The sequence below is a fragment of the Salvelinus namaycush genome, chromosome 16 (genome assembly GCF_016432855.1).
Source record: "Salvelinus namaycush isolate Seneca chromosome 16, SaNama_1.0, whole genome shotgun sequence".
NCBI classification, from domain to species: domain Eukaryota; kingdom Metazoa; phylum Chordata; class Actinopteri; order Salmoniformes; family Salmonidae; genus Salvelinus; species Salvelinus namaycush.
This window is the reverse complement of record NC_052322.1, coordinates 32,872,954-32,900,499: the sequence shown is the minus strand read 5'-3', so window position 1 is coordinate 32,900,499 and position 27,546 is coordinate 32,872,954. Positions and strand designations below refer to the sequence as shown.

The following is a 27,546-nucleotide window of genomic DNA, read 5'->3' as shown; positions in this document are numbered from 1 at the left end:
GCACTGTCTGTCTGACGATGAGGCAACAGCTTCCCCCACAGTCCCAAAATGAGATCACCTCTGTGACTGTGTGTGTGTGTGTGTGTGTGTGTGTGTGTGTGTGTGTGTGTGTGTGTGTGTGTGTGTGTGTGTGTGTGTGTGTGTGTGTGTGTGTGTGTGTGTGTGTGTGTGTGTGTGCGTGTGTGTATGTGTGTGTGTGTGTGTGTGTGTATGTGTGTGTGTGTGTGTGTGTGTGTGTGTGTGTGTATGTGTGTATGTGTGTATGGACTGGAAAAGAACAGGTGGATGTGGTCCCTGCAGCCCCTATCTCATCATATTCTGCCTGTCATTAAACACACCTGCACGCACGCACGCACGCACGCGCACACACACACACACACACACAGGGGCAGAGGGGGCCGGGTAGAGGGGGCTGTATCCAAAGATAACACAAAACACGTTCAACACAAACTCACACATGCATGCACACACAAAGAGTTCTACCAACATTTTTCTTTTAATTTAATTTAATTTCACCTTTATTTAACCAGGTAGGCCAGTTGAGAACAAGTTCTCATTTACAACTGCGACCTGGCCAAGATAAAGCAAAGCAGTGCGACAAAAACAACACAGCGTTACACATGGGATTAACAAACGTACAGTCAATAACACAATAGAAACATGTATATACAGTGTGTGCAAATGAAGTAAGGAGGTAAGGCAATAAATAGGCCATAGTGGCGAAGTAATTATAATTTAGCAATTAACACTGGAGTGATATATGTACAGATGAGGATGTGCAAGTAGAAATACTGGTGTGCAAAGAGCAGAAAAACAAAAACAAATATGGGGATGAGGTAGGTAGTTGGATGGGCTATTTACAGATCGGTAAGCTGCTCTGACAGCTGACGCTTAAAGTTAGTGAGGGAGATATAAGTCTCCAATTCAGTAATTTTATCAATTCGTTCCAGTCATTGGCAGCAGAGAACTGGAAGAAAAGGCGGCCAAAGTAGGTGTTGGCTTTGGGGAAGACCAGTGAAATATACCTGCTGGAGCGCGTGTTACGGGTGGGTGTTACTATGGAGACCAGTGAGCTGAGATAAGGCAGGGCTTTACCTAGCAAAGACTTATAGATGACCTGGAGCCAGTGGGTTTGGCAACTAATATTTTGCGAGGACCAGCCAAAATAGAGCATACAGGTCGCAGTGGTGGGTAATATATGCGGCTTTGGTGACAAAACGGATGGCACTGTGATAGACTGCATCCAATTTGCTGAGTAGAGTGTTGGAGGCTATTTTGTAAATGACATCGCCGAAGTCAAGGATCGGTAGGATAGTCCGTTTTATGAGGGTATGTTTGGCAGCATGAGTGAATGAGGCTTTGTTGCGAAATAGGAAGCCGATTCTAGATTTAACTTTGGATTGGAGATGCTTAATGTGAGTCTGGAAGGAGAATTTACAGTCTAGCCAGACACCTAGGTATTTAATGTGATCCCTTTTACCCACACGGATATATATTTTCTCTCTCTCTGTCCTGTCCTGTCCTGTCCTGTGGCTCTGTTTGTGAACAGAGGCCTAGGACCAACTTGCTTAGGGGACTTTTCTCCAGGTTAATCTCTCTGTAGGTGATGGCTTTGTTATGGAAGGTTTGAACTTCCTTTTAAGCGGTTGTAGAATTTAACGTCTCTTTTCTGGATTTTGATAATTAGCGGGTATCGGCCTAACTCTGCTCTGCATGCAGTATTTGGTGTTTTATGTTGTACATGTCACATTTTATGTTCCCTTTGATGGCATAGAAGGCCCTTCTTGCCTTGTCACTCGTTCACAGCTTTTTGAAAGTTACCTTTGGCGCTGATGTTTAGGCCGAGGTATCTATAGTTTTTTTGTGCTTTAGGGCAACGGTGTCTAGATGGAATTTGTATTTGTGCTCTCTCTCCCTCTCTCTCTGTCATGGTTCCTCCTGGCACCAGAGGGTGGCAGAGATCGCACTACAGGCTTTTATTGGACCCTGGTGTGTCTTATTATTTAATGAATGTGACATATAGTAGACTCTGCAGGAGTGTTCTCAGGACTAGGCGGACGTGCAGTATGTGTTCCGGAAGGGTCTTGGAGAAGATCAGGATGTTGTTGAGGTAAACAAAGATGAACCGATTCAACATATCCCTCAGGGTGTCATTGACCAAAGCTTGAAAGACTGCCGGTGAGTTCGATAATCCGAAGGGCATGACTAAATACTCATAGTGGCCACTAGGTGTGTTAAAGGCAGTCTTCCACTCATCTCCCTCCCTGATTGTCACCAGATTGTAAACGTTGCGGAGGCGTTGTAGAGGGGCGAATGAAACCTGCCTCCAGCGACTCCCGGATGTAATTGTCCATGACTGTTGCTTCAGGGGTAGTGTGGCCGGGGAGGTGTGGCGCCGGGTAGGAGTTCTATGGCACAGTCATAAGGACGACGAGGGGGAAGGGTGGAGGCCTGCCTCTCACTGAAGTCCTCCCGGAGGTCGAAGTATTCGGGAGGGAGAGCGGAAAGTCTTGATCTTCAAGGGATGCAGGAGGACACGGCGAGACTCTTGGTGGAGGTCTTAGACATTTAGTCTGGCAGTCCTTACCCAGTCTAGTAGGTGTCCCCTGGACCAGGAAACTAGTGGGTTATGTAGCGCTAGCCAGGGGTACAGTGAGCAGTGATCAACAGAAAACTAAGAGTCTCAGAGTGGTTCACACCAACCTGCAGTAACATGGGCTTGATCTGATATTCCACCTGACAGGAGCCAATGGGGCGTCCATCGAGGGCTTGAATCTGCAGAGGGATGGGACATTTCACGCAGGGGATCTGTAACTCTCTGGCGAAGTCTTGATCAATGAAATGATCTGCGGCCCCGGAGTCCACAAAGGCTTGAATCTGGTGCTGATGGTTGTCCCAGTAAAGGGTTAAAGGTAGTAACAGACGGTGACTGGGTAGCCGGGAGGTAACTGCACAGCTTGTCAGGGTCTCCCCCTGTCCTGGTGAGCCCTGGTGTTTCCCGTCAGCTCTGGGCAGGTAGCACGGAGATGGCCAAGACCTCCGCCGTAGAGGCATCAGCCTTCGCGCATGTGCCTGTAACGCCCCTATGGGCTCAGACATGTGTGACCCAGCTGCATGGGATTCTCCATGCTGGGCTCAGAGGGCTCTGGGTGCTCAGAAAACTGGAATGCTGGAGTGGTGTCAAAATGGCCCCGTCTCACCCGTTACCGGATGCGGTTGTCAAGCCTGATTGCCAGTATTATCAGGGACTCGAGGTGCTCTCCTAGTTCCAGAGCGGCCAGTTCATCTTTGATGGAGTTAGACAGACCCTGGTGGAAAGCGGTAACCAGTCCCTCCGTATTCCACCCACTCTCGGCTGCGAGGGTGCGGAACTCAATGGCGAAGTCCGCCATTGGTCTGGCCCCTTGGCGGAGGTTGAACAGTCGGCTGGCCGCTTCTCGTCCGCTGACTGGGTGGTCGAAGAGTTGTCGAAGGTCGGCAGTGAAGGCTACTGGGTGGATCTGAAAGATGTTGGCTGTTGTTCCCACACTGCCGTTACCCTTTGGTGCAGTGGCTTTGGTGCAGTGGCAGCGCCTCTCACCGTCGTATCCCGCAAGTCCCAGACCCATTTTTGCTGGACCGCCGAGGCTGACAGGGCATTCATGGAGCTCAAGGGACTTTTCACCTCTGGACCCATCCTCGTTCATCTTGATCCAACTCGTCCCTTTGTGGTGGAGGTGGACACTGGAGCAGGGGCGGTCCTTTCACAGTGGAACGAGGAGGACAAGAAACTGCACCCATGCGCCTTTCTCTCCAAGCAGTTAACACCAGCAGAACACAACTACGATGTAGGAAACCGGGAGCTCCTGGCAGTTAAGTGGGCTCTTGAGGGGTGGAGAGACTGATTGGAGGGAGCACCTCATCCTTTCGTGATCTGGACGGACCATAAGAGTTTAGTTTCCATTCAAGAATGCAATCAGCCCATGTCCCGAGTACTACAATGGGAACACTCCTCTAAATTAACTGGGCAACCAGGAGTTAATCGGACATTGGTGTTCCTGAGGCGGAAATTCTGGTGTCCCAACATGATGGAGGATGTGAGATCCTTGTTGCGGCCTGTTCCATCTGTCCCTAAAGCAAGACTTCACATCAGCAACTGGCTGGGTTGCTCCAACCTCTGCCCATCCCCAGGAGGAACTGGTCCCACCTGTCTGTAGACTTTACCTCCATCTCAAGGACTTACCACTATCCTGGTGGTCGTCGATCGGTTCTCGAAGGCAGCCCATTTCATCGTCTTACACAAGTTGCCTTCAGCTAAGGAGACCGCTGAGCTCATGATTATCCATGTCTTTTGACTACACAGACTTCCCCAGGACATTGTCTCAGATCGTGGAACCCAGTTCGTCACACGGTATTCTGTTCCCTGCTGGGGGCATCGGTGAGTGTCTCCCAGGGGTTCCAACCTTAGTCGAATGGGCAAACTGAGTGGGCCAACCAAGAGCTGGAGAAGTTCCTCTGCTGCTTTGTCTCCACTCAGGCCAGCAACTGAAGCAAGTTCCTCATCTGGGCAGAGTATGCTCATAACACACTGCCGAACTCATCCACTGGATTGTCGCCGTTTGAGTGTCAGTTCGGGTTGCCCCCCATTTTCTGAACAAGAAGCCGAAGCGGGGGTGCCATCAGCCAAGGCGTTCATTCGACGATGTTGCCGCACCTAGATCAGAGCGCGATCCTCCTTGCTCCGCTCCTCTGCCTGACACCAACATCAGGCAAACCGGCACCGAAGACCTTTTCGGCTCCTCCGACCGGGTCAACGGGTGTGGCTGTCCACCTGTGATCTTCCCTTAAAAAGGTGGTCTCGCGCATCAACCCAGTCACCTTTCGTCTCCAGCTTCCCAGGTTCATGAGGGTCTGTCCGTCCTTTCATGTCTCCTGTCTCAAGCTAAGGACCAGTCCATTCTCTCCACCCACACCTGCTCCTCCGCGCCCTCGACTTGTGGATGGCCACCCGGCCTTATTTCATGATTGTGTCCCTGTTAAAAGAGGTGTTTTCTGTTGTTCTTTGCAGAATCTTGAATTGTTTACCGTGTGCATTTGTTTCCTGAGTGAGTTTGAGCCTTTCCAGTGTACTGTGATCCTGCGGCTACTGTTTCTCAGTAAAGTATTATGTTTATCCTTAACCACTGATTCGTCATCTGGTCTCTTATCTGCACCTGGGTCCAAACGTACCACATCTCTCTCTCTATACCCTTCTGTCCCTCCCTCCCCACCACCCACGGCCTCTCTCTCTATACCCTTCTGTCCCTCCCTCCCCACCACCCACGGCCTCTCTCTCTATACGCTTCTGTCCCTCCCTCCCCACCACCCACGGCCTCTCTCTCTACCCTTCTGTCCCTCCCTCCCCACCACCCACGGCCTCTCTCTCTATACCCTTCTGTCCCTCCCTCCCCACCACCCACGGCCTCTCTCTCTATACCCTTCTGTCCCTCCCTCCCCACCACCCACGGCCTCTCTCTCTATACCCTTCTGTCCCTCCCTCCCCACCACCCACGGCCTCTCTCTCTATACCCTTCTGTCCCTCCCTCCCCACCACCCACGGCCTCTCTCTCTATACCCTTCTGTCCCTCCCTCCCCACCACCCACGGCCTCTCTCTCTATACCCTTCTGTCCCTCCCTCCCCACCACCCACGGCCTCTCTCTCTACCCTTCTGTCCCTCCCTCCCCACCACCCACGGCCTCTCTCTCTATACCCTTCTGTCCCTCCCTCCCCACCACCTACGGCCTCTCTGGGATGTTTAACTGATCCTTTTTGGGGTGAAAAATCCTCTGTTCCCCCCTAAAAATAGATGAACAAGTAAAGCTCTCTGTTGAGACTCTTTGGGGTTTAATATGAGGCAGTCGTGTTTTTATTATGCTATCTGAATAGCGTGTCACTGACTCTCCAAAGCCCAGCTACAGACAAAATGATCTATCCTACTTCCCCCTCTTTCCCTCCAATCTTTCCCTCTCTTCTCTCTCCTCCTTCCCCCATTTCCCTTCATCCCCTTTTCTATTCCTCTCTCGCTTTAGCCAGCTAGACTAAACAGATGTATACATGTTTTAATACTGATTTATACTGACTTTTAATGCAGCATGTGTTATCAACAGTGTATTACTGCTTCAACGTGGTGGAACAAGCTTCACAAGCTACAATCCTGCTGAACAGTAGCTAACATTTCACACGGGCGTTTCATTAGTGGTTGAAAGCTTCTTTATTTGATGGTCTCACCTACATAAAAGGGACACACGCCTAACACCAGTAGCATAACACACACAACAGCAGAGTGTCTCAGTGCAGGATGCAAACCCAGGCCTCCAGATACAGCTGTCACACAGACACACTCTCAACAGCTTGTCTCACTATATCACTCCTTCATACAGCTGTCACACAGACACACTCCCAACAGCTTGTCTCACTATATCACTCCTTCATACAGCTGGCTGTTTACTGTAGACATCTACAGAGTTAACCTCTCACACACACCTGCATACCCGTGCACGCAGCCTAGAGCAGTAATCATAGGGGTCACTCCATCGCGGGCCTCTCGTGTGGACCCCTCAATCATCCAGTGACAACCATTCATCAATCAGCCACACAGGGATAGAGAAGGAAAAAAGGGGGTAGGTTTCCATCACTTGAAACATCAACCAACCAGTGTTAAGGTGGGAACAGAAAGCCAAGGAACACCACACACACAGCTCAGCAGGGCCTAAGGGTAGCAGACTACACTTATATTAGGATCATAATACTTGTGTGTGTGTGCATGCGTGTGTGTGCGTGTGTGTGCGTGCGTGCGTGCGTGTGTGTATAAATCGTGAGAGGGAGGGAGTGTGTGACAACTCTCTGGTGCTGTATACTGGTCATGTAAGAGATGGGGTGTTTATAACCAGTGTAAACTGACACACACTATTCCAGTATTCCTTTGTTCCACATTAGTCCCACACTACCAGGGTGATAGACCACCACAGTCTTATATCAATACATTTGTATTAGCTTTATAAAAATGACACATACTCACACAAAATCCTACATGTTCCCTCAGAGAGCGAGAAAAAATTGTCTCCCTTTTTTTCTCTCTCTCTCCCTCCTTCCCTCACTCTCTCTCCTAACTACCCTGACCTTTTCTCTCCCATCTCTGGAGGAAAGTTATCTTCTCATATACATTGTTTATGTAACAGATGATGTATGGAGACAGGGGGAGGACAGCAGGAGGAGAGAAAAACAGAAGGAGAGAAAGAGAGAAGAGATGCTCTGGGGTAGAGGAGAGAGGGAGCCTGTGGTGATGAACAAAAATGTTATGCTGACTGGCAATGACAATAAAATCAGTTGATATTGGAAGTATTGATCATCTATAGGAACCCCAGAGAGAGAAAGAGAGAGAGATGACGATGAAAGATATACATCTTCCTCTCTTTCTGTACAGTATCCTCCCCTCTTCACCTCCTCCAGTCACATCAAAAACATGAAGAATGTAACTGGTAGGACAACAGCACTAACTGCCTCCAGTATTGGTCAGTACTCAAATTATTCATCATAATGAACCATTCTCCTCCCAGGCTAAATATTTAATGGGCTTTCCAGGGTGACCTTGTACAGGCCACACAAAGACAAAGGGAAACACCCCTCCCTCTGCTCTCCCTCACTTCCCTCCTCTTTAACAATCAAGGAAAGAGAGGAAAACCAAAACAACTCAGGGAGATTTTATAGACTCAATCTCCCTCTCCCAGAGAGAGCTGTTCCCACGGTGACAGGATAGAATGCCTGGAGGACAATACCATCTTAGTACATAGCGTGGGTGGGGGGGATTCGGGTGGTGAATGGTAGAACCAAAGCCTGAGGTCCAGCATGAGATAAAGAAGGATTAGACAGAGTTTCTGTCATTAAAGAAAGGAGGCTGTTGGAATCAACCATTTCAAACGTTTCATTGAAAGTTGTTCTATTTGGCTCCCAGAGCAAATATAGCCTTATGACATCATTGTCTAATCCTTCTTCATCTGTTATAGCCTGAGGTAAGGAGTAGTACATCATTTCAGAACACAGCCACAGGACTCTACACTGATGTATTTTCCCAAGGAGCTTTAGTGGGGTGGAGGATTAAGTAGAAGTTACCCCTAAACATTCATACAGGGTCACCGCCCTAATGGTTAAGATTTGGATCGGGGGAGGGATGGTAATCTGATCCTAGACCTGTATTGGAGGGCAAATTCTACCTTGATTGTCGATGGGGCAGTGTGAATGGGATAGTGCCTGGGGTGAGAACCATGAGCACCTCTACCTATTTATGTAATCATGACTAATCTCCCCTCTAGAGGGCCTGTGAAGACATGACTGTGCGCATGCGCGTGTGTGTGAGTGATTGGGAGTGTCCTAAACCCCTCTACACTACATTCCCACACACAGAGTAGTGGAAGAATGAGAGAATGAGATACTCACGATTTATGAATTGTTTGGATGGCTGACCATCTGTGAGCTATCACATAGGTCAAACACACCATATATGTGGCTTTCTCCGGGGTGGGACCTTCTCATAGACACCGTTGGAGGCATGAAGACAGATGAAAACGTGAAATCGACTAATCGAATTTGTTCATACTTTGAGAACTTGTTACCAAGCTACCGTGTGTATCAGACACATCGTTTTTTCTCTTCGAGATGATTCTGAACTGAAGACGCGTCACCACGTTAAGTCTTAGCCTATTGGTGATAGTCATTTACTCTGAGTAGTCTGGAATGTAGCATATGGTTCATGTACAATGGAATTGTTTGAGCGTTAATACTTTCATGACTAATTATATTAGTTGAATTGAGTAAATGCATTCCTAGTTTTACAGAGTAGTTCTTTGATTGACTATACGTTCATCATTTAGCAGGTCTATTGGTAGTTGTCATATACACTACATGTGCTTGGGTACCACCTTGACATCTCTGATCTGCTTGCCTCAATAAATGAATGCTAGAACATTGGTTGCCAGGATTAGCTATTTGCATAAGATGCAAGTTAGACACATGTTCATTATAACCATACGACATGGTGATGAGAGGCTTGGTACCTTGACCAGATCCTCTAGAGACAGGGCCTGTTGCATTTACTCACATAATATTGGAGTCAGATTGATAAATGTAGTTTATTATTATATATATATATTAAATAGTGACCCGTCCTCAGACGATGGGGATTTCTACACCCCTACACAGCAGTCCCACTGGGCAGCATGATTCACTAGGCAGGGTAGGGCCCATCGTTCGAGGGTCGCTGTCATTCATAGAAAGGTCAGAGTTACTAAATCATCTACTGGACGGGCTGTAAGTTGCACAGCAGATTGTATTATAGTAGAATACATTCACTTACAAGTGTCCCTGCTATTGGACAGTTTAAGGATATCTGTATCTCTGCCCTGTCTTGCTATAGCAAGGCTTCACAGTCACCTAAAACAGAACCTGGCATGCCTCTATCTCAGAGATGATATCCTAGTTGATGGAGGTATCGGCCCAGGACATGAATCACTGCTCTGCCACTGGGTTATAATCATACAGGGAGCTACAAATCTCCATCCGTGTGTGTGTGTGTTGTGTGTGCTTGTGTCTGTTCAACAGGGTGGTTGATGATATTGCTTTATGATTACAGTGTTTCAACAAGCTCACAAAGCATGGCTCGCCCAGCCAAAACAACACAGATACATATTTCATTCAGCGAGATAAAGAGAGGGAGGGAGAAAGATAAAGCATGACATAGGCAGAGAGAGAGAGAGAGAGAGAGAGAGAGAGAGAGAGAGAGAGAGAGAGAGAGAGCACGACAGGGGTCGAGGGAGGGAGAGAGAGAGCGCACGAGAGGGGCCGAGAGAGGGAGAGAGAGAGCACGAGGGAGAAAGAAAGAGAGAGCACGACAGGGGCCGAGGGAGGGAAGGAGAGAGAGAGCACGACAGCGTCCGAGGGAGGGAGAGAGCGAGCACGAGAGGCCGAGAGAGGGAGAGAGAGAGCACGAGGGAGAAAGAGAGAGAGCACGACAGGGTACGAGGGAGGGCGAGAGAGAGAGAACGACAGGGTTTCGAGGGAGGGAGAGAGAGAGAGCACGACAGGGGCCGAGGGAGGGAGAGAGAGGGAGCACGACAAGGGCAGAGGGAGGGAGAGAGAGGGAGCACGACAGGGTCCGAGGGAGGGAGAGAGAGAGAGCACGACAGGGTCCGCGGGAGGGAGAGAGAGAGAGCACGACAGGGGCCGAGGGAGGGAGAGAGAGAGCACGATAGGCCGAGAGAGGGAGAGAGAGAGCACGACAGGGGCCGAGGGAGGCTGAGAGAGAGAGCACGACAGGGGCCGAGAGAGAGAGAGCACGACAGGGGCGAGGGAGGGAAAGCAAGACAGGGACAAGGGAGGGAAAGAGAGAGCACGAGAGCCCGAGTGAGGGAGAGAGAGAGCACGAGAGGCCGAGGGAGGGAGAGAGAGCGAGCACGACAGGGTCCGCGGGAGGGAGAGAGAGAGATCACGACAGGGGCCGAGGGAGGGAGAGAGAGACCACGATAGGCCGAGAGAGGGAGAGAGAGAGCACGACAGGGGCCGAGGGAGGGAGAGAGAGAGAGAGAGAGAGAGGGAGAGAGAGGGAGCACGACAGGGTCCGCGGGAGGGAGAGAGAGAGATCACGACAGGGGCCGAGGGAGAGAGGGAGAGAGAGAGAGAGGGAGGGAGAGAGGGAGAGAGAGAGCACGACAGGGGTCGAGGGAGGGAGAGAGAGAGAGCACGACAGGGTCCGAGGGAGGGAGAGAGAAGGAGCACGACAGGGGCCGAGGGAGGGAGAGAGAGGGAGCACGACAGGGGCTGAGGGGGAGAGAGAGAGAGCACGACAGGGTCCGAGAGAGGGAGAGAGAGAGAGCACGACATGGGCCAAGGGAGGGAGAGAGCGAGAGCACGACAGGGTACGAGGGAGGGAGAGAGAGAGAGCACGACAGGGTTTCGAGGGAGGGAGAGAGAGAGAGCACGACAGGGGCCGAGGGAGGGAGAGAGAGGGAGCACGACAGGGGCAGAGGGAGGGAGAGAGAGGGAGCACGACAGGGTCCCAGGGAGGGAGAGAGAGAGAGCACGACAGGGTCCGCGGGAGGGAGAGAGAGAGCACGACAGGGGCCGAGGGAGGCAGAGAGAGAGAGCACGACAGGGGCCGAGAGAGAGAGAGCACGACAGGGGCGAGGGAGGGAAAGCAAGACAGGGACAAGGGAGGGAAAGAGCACGAGAGGCCGAGGGAGGGAGGGAGAGAGAGCACAAGAGGGGCCGAGGGAGGGAGAGAGGGAGCACGACAGGGGTCGAGGGAGGGAGAGAGAGCACGACAGGGTCCGAGGGAGGGAGAGAGAGGGAGCACGATAGGGGCAGAGGGAGGGAGTAAGAGAGAGAGCACGACAGGGGCCGAGGGAGGGAGAGAGAGGGAGCACGACCGGGGCCGAGTGAGGGAGAGAGAGAGAGCACGACAGGGGCCGAGGGAGGGAGAGAGAGGGAGCACGACAGGGGCCGAGTGAGGGAGAGAGAGAGCACGACAGGGGCCGAGTGAGAGAGAGAGAGCGCACGAGAGCCCGCGTGAGGGAGAGAGAGAGCACGAGAGGCCGAGGGACGGAGAGAGAGAGAGCATGACAGGGTCCGCGGGAGGGAGAGAGAGAGCACGATAGGCCGAGAGAGGGAGAGAGAGAGCACGACAGGGGCCGAGGGAGGGAGAGAGAGAGCACGACAGGGGCCGAGAGAGAGAGAGCACAACAGGGGCGAGGGAGGGAAAGCAAGACAGGGACGAGGGAGGGAAAGAGCACGAGAGGCCGAGGGAGGGAGGGAGAGAGAGCATAAGAGGGGCCGAGGGAGGGAGAGAGGGAGCACGACAGGGGCTGAGGGAGGGAGAGAGAGAGAGCACGACAGGGGCCGAGGGAGGGAGAGAGAGAGCACGACAGGGGCCGAGGGAGGGAGAGAGAGAGCACGACAGGGGCCGAGAGAGAGAGAGCACGACAGGGGTCGAGAGAGAGAGCACGACAGGGGCGAGGGAGGGAAAGAGCAAGACAGAGACGAGGGAGGGAGAGAGAGACAAACTAATAACAACGGAGTCTATAGAGAACAGATCTCTGTCTCCTGATCCACTCTCCAATATCTCTACCCCAATAACCCAAGCACAGGGGCCACTACAATCACAGTGACTAGGCTTCCACCGTGAGAGACACGACCGGTGATGTTGTCTGTGTGTGTGTATAAAGGTATAACACCAATACTCACAGCGATGAGGATCTGTGTTCCACTGTGTAGGACCTCTATGTACTGGTACTCCATGAGACAGCCCATGACAGAGATGTAGGACTGGCTGTCCACGGTCCCCACCCCTGGCTGGGTCATCTCTCTCCTCACACACCCTGGACCGTGTTCACTCCACCACGAGTGGTGAGCCGAGATGTTAAACGTCAGCAGGTCACTGTCCTGTAACAAGAGGTTGAATACACACATTCAACACATGCTGAATACACACATTAACATGTAACAAAATATACACAGACAAACATTTGTAAATAGACAAACATACACATGGACCTACACAAACACACACACAAACGTCAATCAATACCCCAATACAGCAATCTAACCCCACAGCTGCCCCGCAGTCAGAAGGTCTAACTGAGAAGCTCCCTTTCAACACTGTCATTGTTATTCACTCACAGACCCTAAGGCACAAATCAACCCTCCACGTGACTAGATCCAAGGTTAATTCACAGGGAGGGATCACTGTTGGGGTGTGTGTGTGTGTATGTACTATCGTTACAGGGTTTGAATGAGTCAGGAGGTGTGTGTGTACGTAGGTGCATAGTGGATTTGGTTCGGGCCAGAATAAGATTCAGTGTGTGTGTGTGTGTTGTCCATTAGCTGTCTACCCTCCTGGCCAATATATTCAGTGTTGGGAGGGCAGGCTGGCTCCATCTGTTGTGTTGCAGCCCAGCCCCCAGCAGCTGGTCTCTACATGCCTCATTATACGAGCCGAGAACAGGCTGAGCTGGGGCCCACCACACACACACACACACACACACACACACACACACACACACACACACACACACACACACACACACACACACACACACACACACACACACACACACACACACACACACACACACACACACACACACACACACACACACACACACACACCTCTGTCCCCAAACAACCACAGATCCAACTATTTTGACCATGAATATTCATTTTCTCACAGATCAATGTAGATCCCCATCACTGAGTGAGTCCATCTGGGTGTGACGAAGAGACAGAGAGCCGATCAACAGAGGACAGGGAGGCAATGGACAAAGGAGAGGAGTGGAGGAGGAGGGGTCAGGCCAGGGTGCGACAGGAAGGAAGGGAGAGAGAAAAGGAGGGAGGGGATAGAATGGGAAGAGCGTGGAGGACAAATGTAGGCTGAATGAGACAAGGACAAAGAGAATAGATGGAGAGAGTAAAATAGAAGTGGACAGAGGGGAGAGAAGAGGAGTCAGGAGGGGGAAGAGTAAAGGATGACGTGATGGATGTGGAGGTGACAGCACACACATACTGTACCTTTCTTTGTCCAGATGAACAACTCATCTGCTAAAAACACCCTGGGAGAGCAGTGGAGATATGGAGAAACCCCATTATGGTGCAAAGTCTAGTCATAGTGTGTGTGTGTGTGTGTGTGTGTGTGTGTGTGTGTGTGTGTGTGTGTGTGTGTGTGTGTGTGTGTGTGTGTGTGTGTGTGTGTGTGTGTGTGTGTGTGTGTGTGTGTGTGTGTGTGTGTTTAGAAGGGAGGGGTGATGGGTTTCAGTGGGTGATACAGACAGCTTGATCCTTGGAGAGAGATGGGTCAGTATAGTGTGTGTGAGATCTCTATATAGAGAAGATGACTGTATACAAAGGAATATCAAACCACTCTTTCACATCTTCTGTTTAATTACAACGTCGTTACCTCTTAGCAGTGTGAGCTTTGGCACAATAAAATCTAAGACACTAACTGGCTAAATATTTGGGTATACCAGACAAAGACACATTTCCCGAGACACACTCATGCACACACACACTGTCCATAGGCCATAAGATTGGGAGTAGGCATATTAGTATGTGACAGAGTGTTTTCGGTGTTAGCCCTCTTATTGGATGAGGAGCGGATTTAACCCCTTGTAGCCTGACTGTTACTCCACATGAGACAGATAGGACACCCGGGGTTAACCCTGGACATGGGTGGGACAGTGTCATGAGAACTAGGGCAAATATAGCAGACTAGTATCAGCCTAACACATGGCAGCATGAAAACAGAATGAGCAGTTAACTGCAGTCTCTCTCTCTCTCTCTCTAACACACAATTCAGATATGATCAAACAGTCTCAGCACTCAGATCACACTTCTCAAACTGGGAGTAGAAAGGGAAATGACCATAATCCCAAACGCACGGAAACAGAGACTCAGGAGACCTGTCAGGGTGTGTGTATGTGGTAGCGGGGCATCTTCCTGAGCCCTCTACTCTCTGAACCCTGACACTGAGAATCTTGGAATATGTTTTCCACCACCTGGCTCCCACCTCCCTAGGATGACCACATGTTTTATTCAATGTCACATAAATATATAGACATACCGTATCTCAAAATGGTGGAAGATACACACAAGTCATGGGAGCTCCAAAATAGAGGTAGAAGCCTTGTAGTTGCCCTGTAGTGTAGTTGACCTGTAGTGTAGTTGACCTGTAGTGTAGTTGACCTGTAGTGTAGTTGCCCTGTAGTGTAGTTGCCCTGTAGTGTAGTTGACCTGTAGTGTAGTTGACCTGTAGTGTAGTTGCCCTGTAGTGTAGTTGACCTGTAGTGTAGTTGACCTGTAGTGTAGTTGCCCTGTAGTGTAGTTGACCTGTAGTGTAGTTGCCCTGTAGTGTAGTTGACCTGTAGTGTAGTTGACCTGTAGTGTAGTTGCCCTGTAGTGTAGTTGACCTGTAGTGTAGTTGACCTGTAGTGTAGTTGACCTGTAGTGTAGTTGCCCTGTAGTGTAGTTGCCCTGTAGTGTAGTTGCCCTGTAGTGTAGTTGACCTGTAGTGTAGTTGCCCTGTAGTGTAGTTGACCTGTAGTGTAGTTGACCTGTAGTGTAGTTGACCTGTAGTGTAGTTGACCTGTAGTGTAGTTGCCCTGTAGTGTAGTTGCCCTGTAGTGTAGTTGACCTGTAGTGTAGTTGACCTGTAGTGTAGTTGACCTGTAGTGTAGTTGACCTTTAGTTGACCTATACTTGCCCTGTAGTGTAGTTGACCTGTAGTGTAGTTGACCTGTAGTGTAGTTGACCTGTAGTGTAGTTGACCTGTAGTATAGTTGACCTTTAGTTGACCTATACTTGACATGTAGTGTAGTTGACCTGTAGTGTAGTTGACCTGTAGTGTAGTTGACCTGTAGTGTAGTTGACCTGTAGTGTAGTTGACCTGTAGTGTAGTTGACTTGTGAGTCAGAGAGAATAGGGCCTACCTTGGTCAAGTCTCCCACATCCAGGTAGTAACAAATGATGAAGACATTCCAGGCCACCCAGAGAGCCATCCACACTGTGTACTGTATAGGACACAAACACAAAACCGGTTAAGTACATATTAACTACATGCATGGTGGAATTTATACACACTTACAGACACATGGGTTCATAAAACATCAGAACACATCATACATTGAAATAAGTCAGAACAGAAATGAAAGATGTCTGTGTGAATGCTGTTATGGAACACACTCTACACTGCACTTCACCTTCCATTGATTCAAGTGTAATACCCCCTCTGGCCTTCATGCTAAAGCTGCTGTAAGTCCATTAAGACTTGAAGGAGTTGGGTTTTAAACCAGCTGAGGGTTTAGTGGAGGGGCATAAACAGGTCTAAGATATAATTCAATTAACAGTGTTTACAAAGGGTATATGTTACAAACAACAAACTAAAGAAAGTCGCACACTCCATATATAAACTCCCAGTAATTTATTGGGTATTTACCAATGTTTCGGCATCACTGTACCTTCTTCAGGGTAATGTCATGAATACTTGAACCAGGTTATGTAGACAAACAGTGGAATTAGTGCAACCAATGACAATAGTGAGGGGTGTGTCATAATGATAAAGTTAATTAGAATGAATTAGTGAAACTTTAAAAAAACAATTGTTTATGGCATATTAAATATATTAGGCTATTATTATCATATAGAAACATAATTGAATATTGTACGCCATATTAGCATCAACATACATTATTGTTTAATTCAATTTCCCAGATTTAATTGTTTCGTATTTCATTTCATATTTGTTACAAGTAATCTTTTGGTTCAACCTTAATGTATAATGAGCATCATCAACAGGGGGAACATATTAGGTGTACGCTAATAAGCTGTAGAAAGAATATATCAATTTATAAGACTTGTTCAAAAAAGAAAGAATTGTTCATAAGGGTCTGAAATCAAAGTCAATATTCAGACCAAATGGGGTCAATGTTTTTAGATAGGATATCCAGTAAGCCTCCCTTTGTAGGCTTTTCCACATGAACAGGTGATGAGATAGATTACTCCCTTGGTCTTGCATGAGATGTTACCCCTAACAGGGATGTTGACCTGTATGTGGGTGTCTGAAGAAGGATGTTTTTATAGTGCTATTGCACTGTGCGCAGAGCCACATTTGTAGTTCCCATTTTGGATAGGTGTCAAGAGTGTCTGAGTGGGCTCAGGAGGCAAGTCAGATCTCACCTAACTATCTCCAATATTGCGACCACACTTACAGTAGAGCACCAGTGGGGGTCCATGTGTGAGATTTTTTTGTCTGATTGCAGAATATGCCAACACTTTTCAGGATTGCTTTCATTTTCTCCAAACCCTTGGTGCACTTAGTGCAAAAGACGGTTGCATTGTTTTTCTTTTTTGGTTGAGATTTTAGTAATTCCCCTCTTGGTTTTTGAGATTTTCATCATAGCAGCTTCAAGAGTTTTGTCCTTGTAGCCTCTCATTTTGAATTTATCTGTCATTATTTTAGCATTGCTGTCAAAATCTGTCTGGTGGCCACAGATTGGTTTAACCATGCATAACTGGCTATATGGTAGACCATTCTTGAGGGGAAGGGGATGCATACTATCCGCACATAGCAAGATATTGCGGTCTGTGGGCTTTGTGTAGACAAAAAACAAAAAAGACAAAAAACAGAAAATAACAAACTATTCACTAACAAAGTCAATACTTTGTAGAGCCACCTTTTGCAGCAATTACAGCTGCAAGTCTCTTGGGGTATGTCTCTATAAGCTTGGCACACCTAGCCACTGGGATTTTTGTCCATTCTTCAAGGCAAAACTGCTCCAGCTCCTTCAAGTTGGATGGGTTCCGCTGGTGTACAGCAATCTTTAATTCATACCACAGATTCTCAATTGGATTGAGGTCTGGGCTTTGACTAGGCCATTCCAGGCCATTCCAGGCCAGGCCATTCCAAGACATTTAAATGTTTCCCCTTAAACCACTTGAGTGTTGCTTTAGCAGTATGCTTGGGGTCATTGTCCTGCTGGAAAGTGAACCTCCGTCCCAGTCTCAAATCTCTGGAAGACTGAAACAGGTTTCCCTCAAGAATTTCCCTGTATTTAGCTCCATCCATCATTCCTTAAATTCTGACCAGTTTGCCATTCCCTGCCGATGAAAAACATCCCCACAGCATGATGCTGCCACCACCGTGCTTCACGGTGGGGATGGCGTTCTCGGGGTGATGAGAGGTGTTGGGTTTGTGCCAGACATAGCGTTTTCCTTGATGGCCAAAAAGCTCAATTTTAGTCTCATCTGACCAGAGTACCTTCTTCCATATGTTTGGGGAGTCTCCCACATGCCTTTTGGCGAACACCAAACATGTTTGCTTATTTTTTTCTTTAAGCAATGGCTTTTTTCTGGACACTCTTCCGTAAAGCTCAGCTCTCTGGAGTGTACGGCTTAAAGTGGTCCTATGGATAGATACTCCAATCTCCGCTTTGCAGCTCCTTCAGGGTTATCTTTGGTCTCTTTGTTGCCTCTCTGATTAATACCCTCCTTGCCTGGTCCGTGAGTTTTGGTGGCGGCCCTCTCTTGACAGGTTTGTTGTGGTGCCATATTCTTTCCATTTTTTAATAATGGATTTAATGGTGCTCTGTGGGATGTTCAACGTTTTTATTTTTATTTTTTATAACCCAACCCTGATCTGTACTTCTCCACAACTTTGTCTTTGACCTGTTTAGAGAGCTCCTTGATCTTCATGGTGCCGCTTGCTTGGTGGTGCCCCTTGCTTAGTGGTGTTGCAGACTCTGGGGCCTTTCAGAACAGGTGTATATATACTGAGATCATGTGACACTTAGATTGCACACAGGTGGACTTTATTTAACTAATTATGTGACTAAGGGGGAGCCCATGACTACACTCAAAGTCTGACTCAAAGACGAAGTAGTTATTGGATAATACCAGTTCAGTAAGTTGTAAAATGCAATCTTTGGATGGAGCAAGGGTAGAGTCTGAAGGAAGTGTTGCAGCACCTGCAAGCCTCCAGTGTGTGCGATGTTAGCGTACAAGCTCTCCACATCAAAAGTGGCCAGCAGGGTGCCCTCTGGTATCCTTCCTAAGCTCTCTATCAATGAGATCATGTGACTTTGACATAAGATGGGAGATTCTCAACCATCGGTTTGATGTGGTAATCCACACATTTTGAAATGTTGGATGTCACAGAGTCGATTGCTGCTTACAATGGGTCTATCTGGAGGAGACACATGTTTGTTTAATTTAGCGACTGTATAGAAAGTTGACGGTAGTTTCTGGACTTTGTACCCACCTGCCTGACCATTCTGCCTGCCTTGACCACGAGCCTGTCTGCCACTCTGTACCTCCTGGACTCTGATCTGGTTTTGACCTTTTTGCCTGTCCACGACCATTCTCTTGCCTATTCCCTTTGGATTAATAAACATTGTAAAACTCCAACCATCTGCCTCCTGTGTCTGCATCTGGGTCTCGCCTTGTGCCTTGATAGAGACTCTGTTACTAAAATGTTGTCTCGTTGTTGTTGGCTGAACTTAGCCTCCCTACTCATCCTAACCTAAAGACAGTAGAGAACTTACCCTCCCTACTCATCCTAACCTAAAGACAATAGAGAACTTACCCTCCCTACAGACATGTAACACGTTGAGTCACCAAATCCCTTCCCTTCTTTTTTTCAAGAACGCTGACACACAAGTATTCTTCCCTCTATCTGCTCTTTAGTTACTCTCTCCGTTCAACTCCTCTCCCTCCTCTTTTCATCCTCCCTCCTTTTTCCTAAGATAGCTGACACTATTCTTTCCTTCTTGTCCCTGTATCCTCTCTTGCCTTTGGTTATTCTCCTCCCTCCGACCTCTCACACATTCCCTCCAATCTGTCTTTTCTCTCTCCCTCGCCCTTTGACTTCCTTTCCACATTAACACCCAAATGGAGCTTTGCTAAAATATTTTTTGTGAATCTTTTATTGTTTCTTAGCTTTATCCATCCTATTTGAAGGAGTATTTATGTCTGTAATAAAACCCTTTTGTGGGGGAAACTCATTCTGATTGGCTGGACCTGGCTCCCCAGTGGGTGGGCCTATGCCCTCCTAGGCCCACCCATGGCCGCACCCCTCTCCACTCATGTGCAATCCATAGATTAGGGCCTAATACATTTATTTCAATTGACTGATTTCCTTATATTAACTGTAACTCAGTAAAATATTTTAAATTGTTGCATGTTGCATTTAGATTTTTGTTCAGTTTAGAACATTAGTGATCTTCAATCTAAAACCTTCTAGGACATTCCATTGTATTTTTCAAACCTGGTCCTACAGTGCTACAAGATGGCCAGGCTTTTGTTCTTGGCTAGTACTAACACACCTAATTCAACTAATCAAGAGGTGCTGTAACCCCCTCCCCCCACCCATAACCCTTCAGATTTAACCAAATCCTAAATCCAGCTGGATTTTTGTTGAGGTTGGCTTAAGGGTGCACTCTGAGTGTGAAATGAATGGAAGTTGAGTCATTAATTAAATGTACTTACTGATAGATTAAGACAACAAACAATGTGTTCAAGGGGAGGGATCTTGGGAGTTTGAATAAATGGATAAATGGTTCAATACAATTTGGGCTGACACGTATGTGTGTACATATATGTGTGCGTTTGTGTGTGTGTGTATGTGCGTGTTTGTACTCACCACTACAATGTAGCGTGGTCGGTATTGTATGGTGCCGAAGAGGCCGAGGATGACGATGATGATGTGGAAGAAGTTGGCCAGGATGGGCGCCCACTGGTACCCCAGGAAGTCAAACACCTGTCTCTCCAATGCCACCAACTGCAGAGAGAGAGGCAAAAAGGGAGAGAGGGGAAAAGGGAGAGAGGGGGGAAGAGAGAGAGGGGGGAAGAGAGAGAGGAAGGGAGAGAGGGGAAGAGAGGGTTAAGAAAGACTGAACTTGGGTGATGAAGGTAAATTACATCCAAATGAGCAAGGAATCTCCAAAGTACAATATAGGCAAGGTCCATTACTCAACCAACCACAATGTACAACAACAGTATCCTAATATCCAATGTGACACATCCATCCACATCCAAATGAAAGAATGCATCAGTGTAATCATCCATTCAACATTTAATCAGTCTTATTTCCACCCAGCCCTGAATGTCACTGTGAGATGTGGCCTCAGAACACAATACTCCTCCAGCTGAGACTCTATATTGCCCATAGGGACACAGATCTACACAAATACAGCTTTCATCCAGCTAACACAAACCCTTAGGGCCAACTTCCTGCACACACATACACTACATGACCAACAGTATGTGGAAGCCTGCTCGTCGAACATCTCATTCCAAAATCATGGGCATTAATGCTATAACAGCCTCCACTCTTCTGGGAAGGCTTTCCACTAGATGTTGGAACATTGCTGCTATAACAGCCTCCACTCTTCTGGGAAGGCTTTCCACTAGATGTTGGAACGTTGCTGCTATAACAGCCTCCACTCTTCTGGGAAGGCTTTCCACTAGATGTCGGAACGTTGCTGCGGGGACCAGATTCCATTCAGCCACAAGAGCATTAGTGAGGTCGGGCACTGATGTTGGGCGATTAGGCCTGGCTCGCAATCGGCATTCCAATTCATCCCAAAGGTGTTCAATGGGTTTGAGGTCAGGGCTCTGTGCAAGCCAATCACGTTCTTCCACACCGATCTCGACAAACCATTTCTGTATGGACCTCGCTTTGTGCACGGGGCATTGCCATGCTGAAACAGGAAAGGGTATTCTCAATCAATCAATCAAATACATTTATAAAGACATTTTTACATCAGCCGATGTCACAAAGTGCTATACAGAAATCCAGCCTAAAACCCCCAAACAGAAAGCAATGCAGATGTAGAAGGGTATTATAAAATGTCTGCAGAATTGAAGGTCCCCAAGAACACATTGCCCTCCCATCACTCATAAATGGAAGAAGTTTGGAACAACCAAGACTCTTCTTAGAGTTTTCGCCCGGCCACACTGAGCAATTGGGGGAGAAGGGCCTTGGTCAGGGAGGTGACCAAGCACCCGATGGTCACTCTGACAGAGCTCCAGAGTTCCTCTGTGGAGATGGGAGAACCTTCCAGAAGGACAACCATCTCTGCAGCACTGCACCAATCAGGCCTTTATGGTAGAATGGCCAGATGGAAGCCACTTCTTAGTAAAAGGCACATGACAGCCCGCTTGGAGTTTGCCAAAAGGCACCTAAAGACTCTCAGACCATGAGAAACAAGATTCTCTGGTCTGATGAAACCAAGATTTTACTCTGGCCTGAATCCCAAGCATCACGTCTGGAGGAAATCTGGCACCATCCCTACGGTGAAGCATGGTGGTGGCAGCATCATGTTGTGGGGATGTTTTCAAGCGCCAGGGACTGGGAGACTAGTCAGAATCGAGGGAAAGGTGAATGGAGCAAAGTACAGAGAGATCCTTGATGAAAAATTGCTCCAGAGAGCTCTCCAAACTATTGCCACAAAGTTGGAAGCACAGAATCCTCTAGAATGTAATTGTATGCTGTAGCGTTAAGATTTCCCTTCACTGGGACCAAAGGGCCTAACCTGAACCATGTGCAGAGCTTTACACCACTTTACACCACTCCATTGTGCATGATGATCTTAGGCTTGTGTGCTCGGCCATGGAAACCCATTTCATGAAGCTCCCGGTGAACAGTTCTTGTGCTGACGTTGTTTCCAGAGGCAGTTTGGAACTCGGTGGTGAGTCTTGCAACCAAGGACAGACGATGTTTACACGCTAGACGTTTCAGCACTCAGCGGTCCTGTTCTGTGAGCTTGTGTGGCCTACCACTTCGCGGCTGAGCTTGTTGGAAAGGTCACTATGACAGTGCCACGTTGAAAGTCACTGAGCTCTTCAGTAAGGCCATTTTACTGCCAATGTTTGTCTATGGAGATTGTATGGCTGTGTGCTTGATTTTATACACCTTTCAGTCGAATCCACTCATTTGAAGCGGTGTCCACATACTTTTGTATATATAGTGTAGCTGCACCAAAACACACATTCTCAGCTCTAACACGTATAGCCAGAGTGCTTGGAGTCGGTGTAAGTTATGAGAGAAAAGGCATTTAGTGAAATAAACAATGACAGATTCAAAGGAAAGAACAAGATTTCCAAACCTCCTGCCAGGAGCCTCCAGGTCAGTAATGGGAGTATTATGGGAGAACAGGGCCACTTGTAATAACACCTCACCACTGATCCAGGGCAATTATTATTAAACAACAAATTCAAAAATACACACACACACACACACACACACACACACACACACACACACACACACACACACACACACACACACACACACACACACACACACACACACACACACACACACACACACACACAAATGACTATAAGCCCTCCACAATAAAAGGAGGAAAACACATTCTGCCTCCCCTCCAGACTGCCAGTGCTTTGCCAATAAAAAAACAAGTAAATTGCACATTTTAGACGGCGAGTCCCTATACACATCAACTCCATAGTGTTCTGGGGGGAACCACAGGAAGAATGGAGTATGGTACAGGTGTTTAATTATAATTCTGTCACTAGGGAGCAGTGTGTGTGTGCCTGTGGCGACAGTGCGTTTGTGGCGTGTGTCGACATGCCAGCGCCAGCCAACCCCACCATGATGGATGAGGGAGAGAGGAATCCTGTCGCCGTGACGATGACAGACACACACACATACACAGCCAATATCGCTGTTGTTAATGACATGGAAATGTTAACATGGACCTTGTGAAGCAGGTTCGGGTGTGACAGGAGGAGAAAGATGGAGAGAATGAGATGGTGAGAGGCAATCAAATGCTCCTTGAAAATTACAAATAAAATCTTCATACAAAACTTGGATGGGCCATGTGTGTTGGATGTGGTTTCTTCCCCGGGCTATGTGTGGTGGATGTGGTTTCTTCCCCGGGCTATGTGTGGTGGATGTGGTTTCTTCCCCGGGCTATGTGTGGTGGATGTGGTTTCTTCCCCGGGCTATGTGTGGTGGATGTGGTTTCTTCCTCGGGCCATGTGTGGTGGATGTGGTTTCTTCCCCGGGCCATGTGTGGTGGATGTGGTTTCTTCCTGGGCCATGTGTGGTGGATGTGGTTTCTTCCTGGGCCATGTGTGGTGGATGTGGTTTCTTCCTGGGCCCTGTGTGGTGGATGGGGTTTCTTCCCGGGCCATGTGTGGTGGATGGGGTTTCTTCCCCGGGCCATGTGTGGTGGATGGGGTTTCTTCCCCGGGCCATGTGTGGTGGATGGGGTTTCTTCCCCGGGCTGTGTGTGTTGGATGGGGTTTCTTCCCCAGGCTGTGTGTGTTGGATGGGGTTTCTTCCCGGGCTATGTGTGTTGGATGGGGTTTCTTCCCGGGCTATGTGTGGTGGATGGGGTTTCTTCCCCGGCCCATGTGTGGTGGATGTGGTTTCTTCCTCGGGCCATGTGTGTTGGATGTGGTTTCTTCCCGGGCTATGTGTGTTGGATGGGGTTTCTTCCCGGGCTATGTGTGTTGGATGGGGTTTCTTCCCGGGCTATGTGTGTTGGATGGGGTTTCTTCCCGGGCTATGTGTGGTGGATGGGGTTTCTTCCCGGGCTATGTGTGTTGGATGGGGTTTCTTCCCGGGCCATGTGTGTTGGATGGGGTTTCTTCCTGGGCCATGTGTGGTGGATTGTGTTTTTGATTCTGCGGCTTAATCACTTGCGTGTGTGAATATGTTTGTGTCTGTCAGAAAGCAGAAACAGCTTTAACAATGGAAAACAAATTGTAACAGAGATCCTGTATGAATCACATCTCACCTTCCCTCTTTAAAAACACCCCTCTGTTTTACTGGGTGAGTCAAAGCTCCTGGCATAGGCTGTGTGTGTGTGTGTGTGTGTGTGTGTGTGTGTGTGTGTGTGTGTGTGTGTGTGTCTGTGTGTGTCTGTGTGCGTGTGTGTGCGTGTGTGTGCGTTGCTGTGTGAATCAAATAAATAATTCTACCCTGACAAACACACGTGATTTATACGAACCTGGACGGTCCCCATGACCTGGACGGTCCCCCCATCAGTGTGTATGTGTGTGTCGGGGGTGACCTTTTTATCTCACAGAAGTTTTATTGAGGTCATTGTTTGTAGAAAAGGTCACGTGACCTGGTGTTGCAGCTAAAGTATAAATCACATTCTACTATCAACAGACACACAGGGGACAGAGAGGAGATCTTTTCAGGGGTTTGGTTCAGTTGCTATTAGAAAAAGTGCTATGCCTAGGCTATATCAAAGAACGTTGATCTGCTTCTCTCTGCTTCTTCCCTGTATCAGTAAAACCACTATCTATGTCACAGCTTCCTGTTCTTAACACATCTCAGTGTGTGTTGGTGGGGTGTTATCTCCAACACTCATACCCTAATGACTTAGTTATCAGACCAGGAAGAGATCAACCGTCTTTCCTCTTACACACGTGATCTTCTCATCACGGTCTTATCCGTGTCCCATTCTCTCTCCTCCTTGACTGTGATGTTAAGGAGGCAAGGGCTTTGGGATGATTGAAATGGTTTTAGTCTTTGATGTGCTCCGAACGTCTTGTGAAAATGACGGGAAAGATCAAACTCCGTTACAAAGCTGTGTGTGTATATAGAGAGAAAGGAGGGAGATGGATAGATAGAGAGATAGAGAGAGAGAGAGACCACAGAAAGAGCGAGAAAGAGAGATAAAGAGGAGAGATAGAGGAGAGAGAGACCAGAGAAAGAGAGAGAAGGAGAGAGAGAGAGAGAGAGGATAGAGAGACCAAAGAAAGAGAGAGAGGGAGAGAGAGTAGAGAAAGATTGTGATTTACAATATCTGTTTATGATGAGGTATCGTGTAGCAGTACAGGTGATTAATTGAAGTTTAGCTTTCAGGGATTGTTTCATGGAAGAGACGAGAGAGCGAGAGAGAGAGACCACAGAAAGAGAGAGAGAGAGTATAGAGAGACCAGAGAAAGAGAGAGAGAGTATAGATAGACCAGAGAAAGAGAGAGTGTATAGATAGACCAGAGAAAGAGAGAGCGAGAGAGAGAGACCACAGAAAGAGAGAGAGAGAGAGTATAGAGAGACCAGAGAAAGAGAGAGAGAGTATAGATAGACCAGAGAAAGAGAGAGAGTATAGATAGACCAGAGAAAGAGAGAGCAAGAAAGAGAGAGAGAGTATAGAGAGACCAGAGAAAGAGAGAGGATAGAGAGACCAGAGAAAGAGAGAGGATAGAGAGACCAGAGAAAGAGAGAGAGAGAAACAGAAAAAAACAGATTAAACTAGTATGCTATTTGCTCCTAAACAGAGAGTACACAGTGGCAGAATACCTGAACACTGTGACTGACCAAAAATTAAGGAAATCTTTGACTATGTACAGACTCAGTGAGCATAGCCTTGCTATTGAGAAAGGCCACCGTAGGCAGACCTGGCTCTCAAGAGAAGACAGGCTATGTGCACACTGGCCACAAACTGAGATGGAAACTGGGCTGCACTTCCTAACCTCCTGCCCAATGTATGACCATATTAGAGACACATATTTCCCTCAGATTACACAGATCCACAAAGAATTTGAAAAAACAAATCCAATCCATCTACTGGGTGAAATACCAAGGTGTGACATCACAGCAACAAGATTTGTGACCTGTTGCCACAAGAAAAGGGCAACCAGTGAAGAACAAACACCATTGTAAAAACAACCTATATTTATGTTTATTTATTTTCCCTTTTGTATTTTAACTATTTGCACATCATTACAACACTGTAAATAGACATAATATGACATTTGGAATATCTTTATTATTTTGGAACTTTTGTGAGTGTAATGTTTACTGTTAATTTGTATGGTTTATTATCTATTTCACATGCTTTGGCTATTTAAACATATGTTTCCCATGCCAATAAAGCACCTTAAATTAAAATTGAATTGAGAATAGAGAAAAGGAGAGAGAGACCAGAGAGAGAGAGACCAGTGTCATGACTGTCCTGTGAGGATCAGAATGGGTCAGATCAGACTGGGGGGGGGTGACAGTAACCAGGCTTCTCTCTCTCCCACAGAGGGGAGGGGGGGAGCTGCTGGATGGTCAACCGTTCACACCCGGTCGTAAATTTTTAGTATCAACCAAAGGAATGGCTTTGTTCACAGATACTTTTGCCCGCCCAAAACTCTAACATAAACAAAAGTGATAATGGAACAATATTTTTAACATAATGTGGGAAGTGGTCAGTGGGGAACTATGGAAAACAAGTGTAATATTGGTTTTCATTTTGTGATGTTATTAAAAACTGTATGGACCAAACACGCGTGTCTGACAGACAGAGGCGTCCCCTTTGGCCAGAGTGCATAAAGCCTTGGTAACAAAATTAACATTAGACCAGAAAAGCGTGGAGCGATAGCTTCATGTTGGAAATGGTTGAAACGTTGAACCTCAACACGAGGTGAAGAAATAAATTCACCTTCCTTTAGATCCGAGAGACGAAGAGCTGCAGCTCATGTCCATCGTGGTCCGAATCCCGAATACTAACACGAGGAGGAAGTGGCGAGACGCTCACCTCAGACAATCACTGGTCAGATATCGAGAAAAGCGAATCATTGAATCTAAGTGAGACTATCCTACTACGCTCATCACCAATGGGAACCGTCGACATGGCTGGTTCTCTTCCAGAGTGAACAACAGTAGAAGCCGGGAAAGGGGAGACCCCTTTCGGAAAATCAGAGCCATACAGCTGGAAGGCCAACAACTTTCCGAGAAGGCTTGGTTCAGACCGAGATAAACGACAAACAACGGCATTTCACACGCAAATACATTCATGATTTCTTATTCCAAACGTGCGGTGGTTCATGTGCAAAGTATATGGTTAATGTGAGAATAGTTATAGAATGTGTCCCTTTTTCTCTCTCTGCCCCCCTCCCGCCTCTCCATCTATGTTGCAACAAGCCGTCATATCTTGTCAGTCCACTAGGGACCTTTGTCTCATGTAAGTGTGAGTGTTTATTCTGAGTTATTATTTAGTTAGCTAGTAAATAAATTATTAAAC

General features: G+C 47.7%; 1 protein-coding gene across 1 annotated transcript in view; it reads right to left on the bottom strand.

Moving 5' to 3' along the window:
* Nucleotides 1–27,546, bottom strand: part of nkain4 (sodium/potassium transporting ATPase interacting 4) — a 109,036-nt gene that overhangs the window by 44,322 nt on the left and 37,168 nt on the right. The window contains exons 2-4 of the mRNA XM_039010190.1: nucleotides 20,193–20,330; nucleotides 15,487–15,567; nucleotides 12,251–12,448 (exon numbers count right to left, since the gene is read on the bottom strand). Of these exons, the coding sequence (XP_038866118.1) occupies nucleotides 12,251–12,448; nucleotides 15,487–15,567; nucleotides 20,193–20,330 (417 nt within the window). The remainder of the gene's footprint in view (nucleotides 1–12,250; nucleotides 12,449–15,486; nucleotides 15,568–20,192; nucleotides 20,331–27,546) is intronic.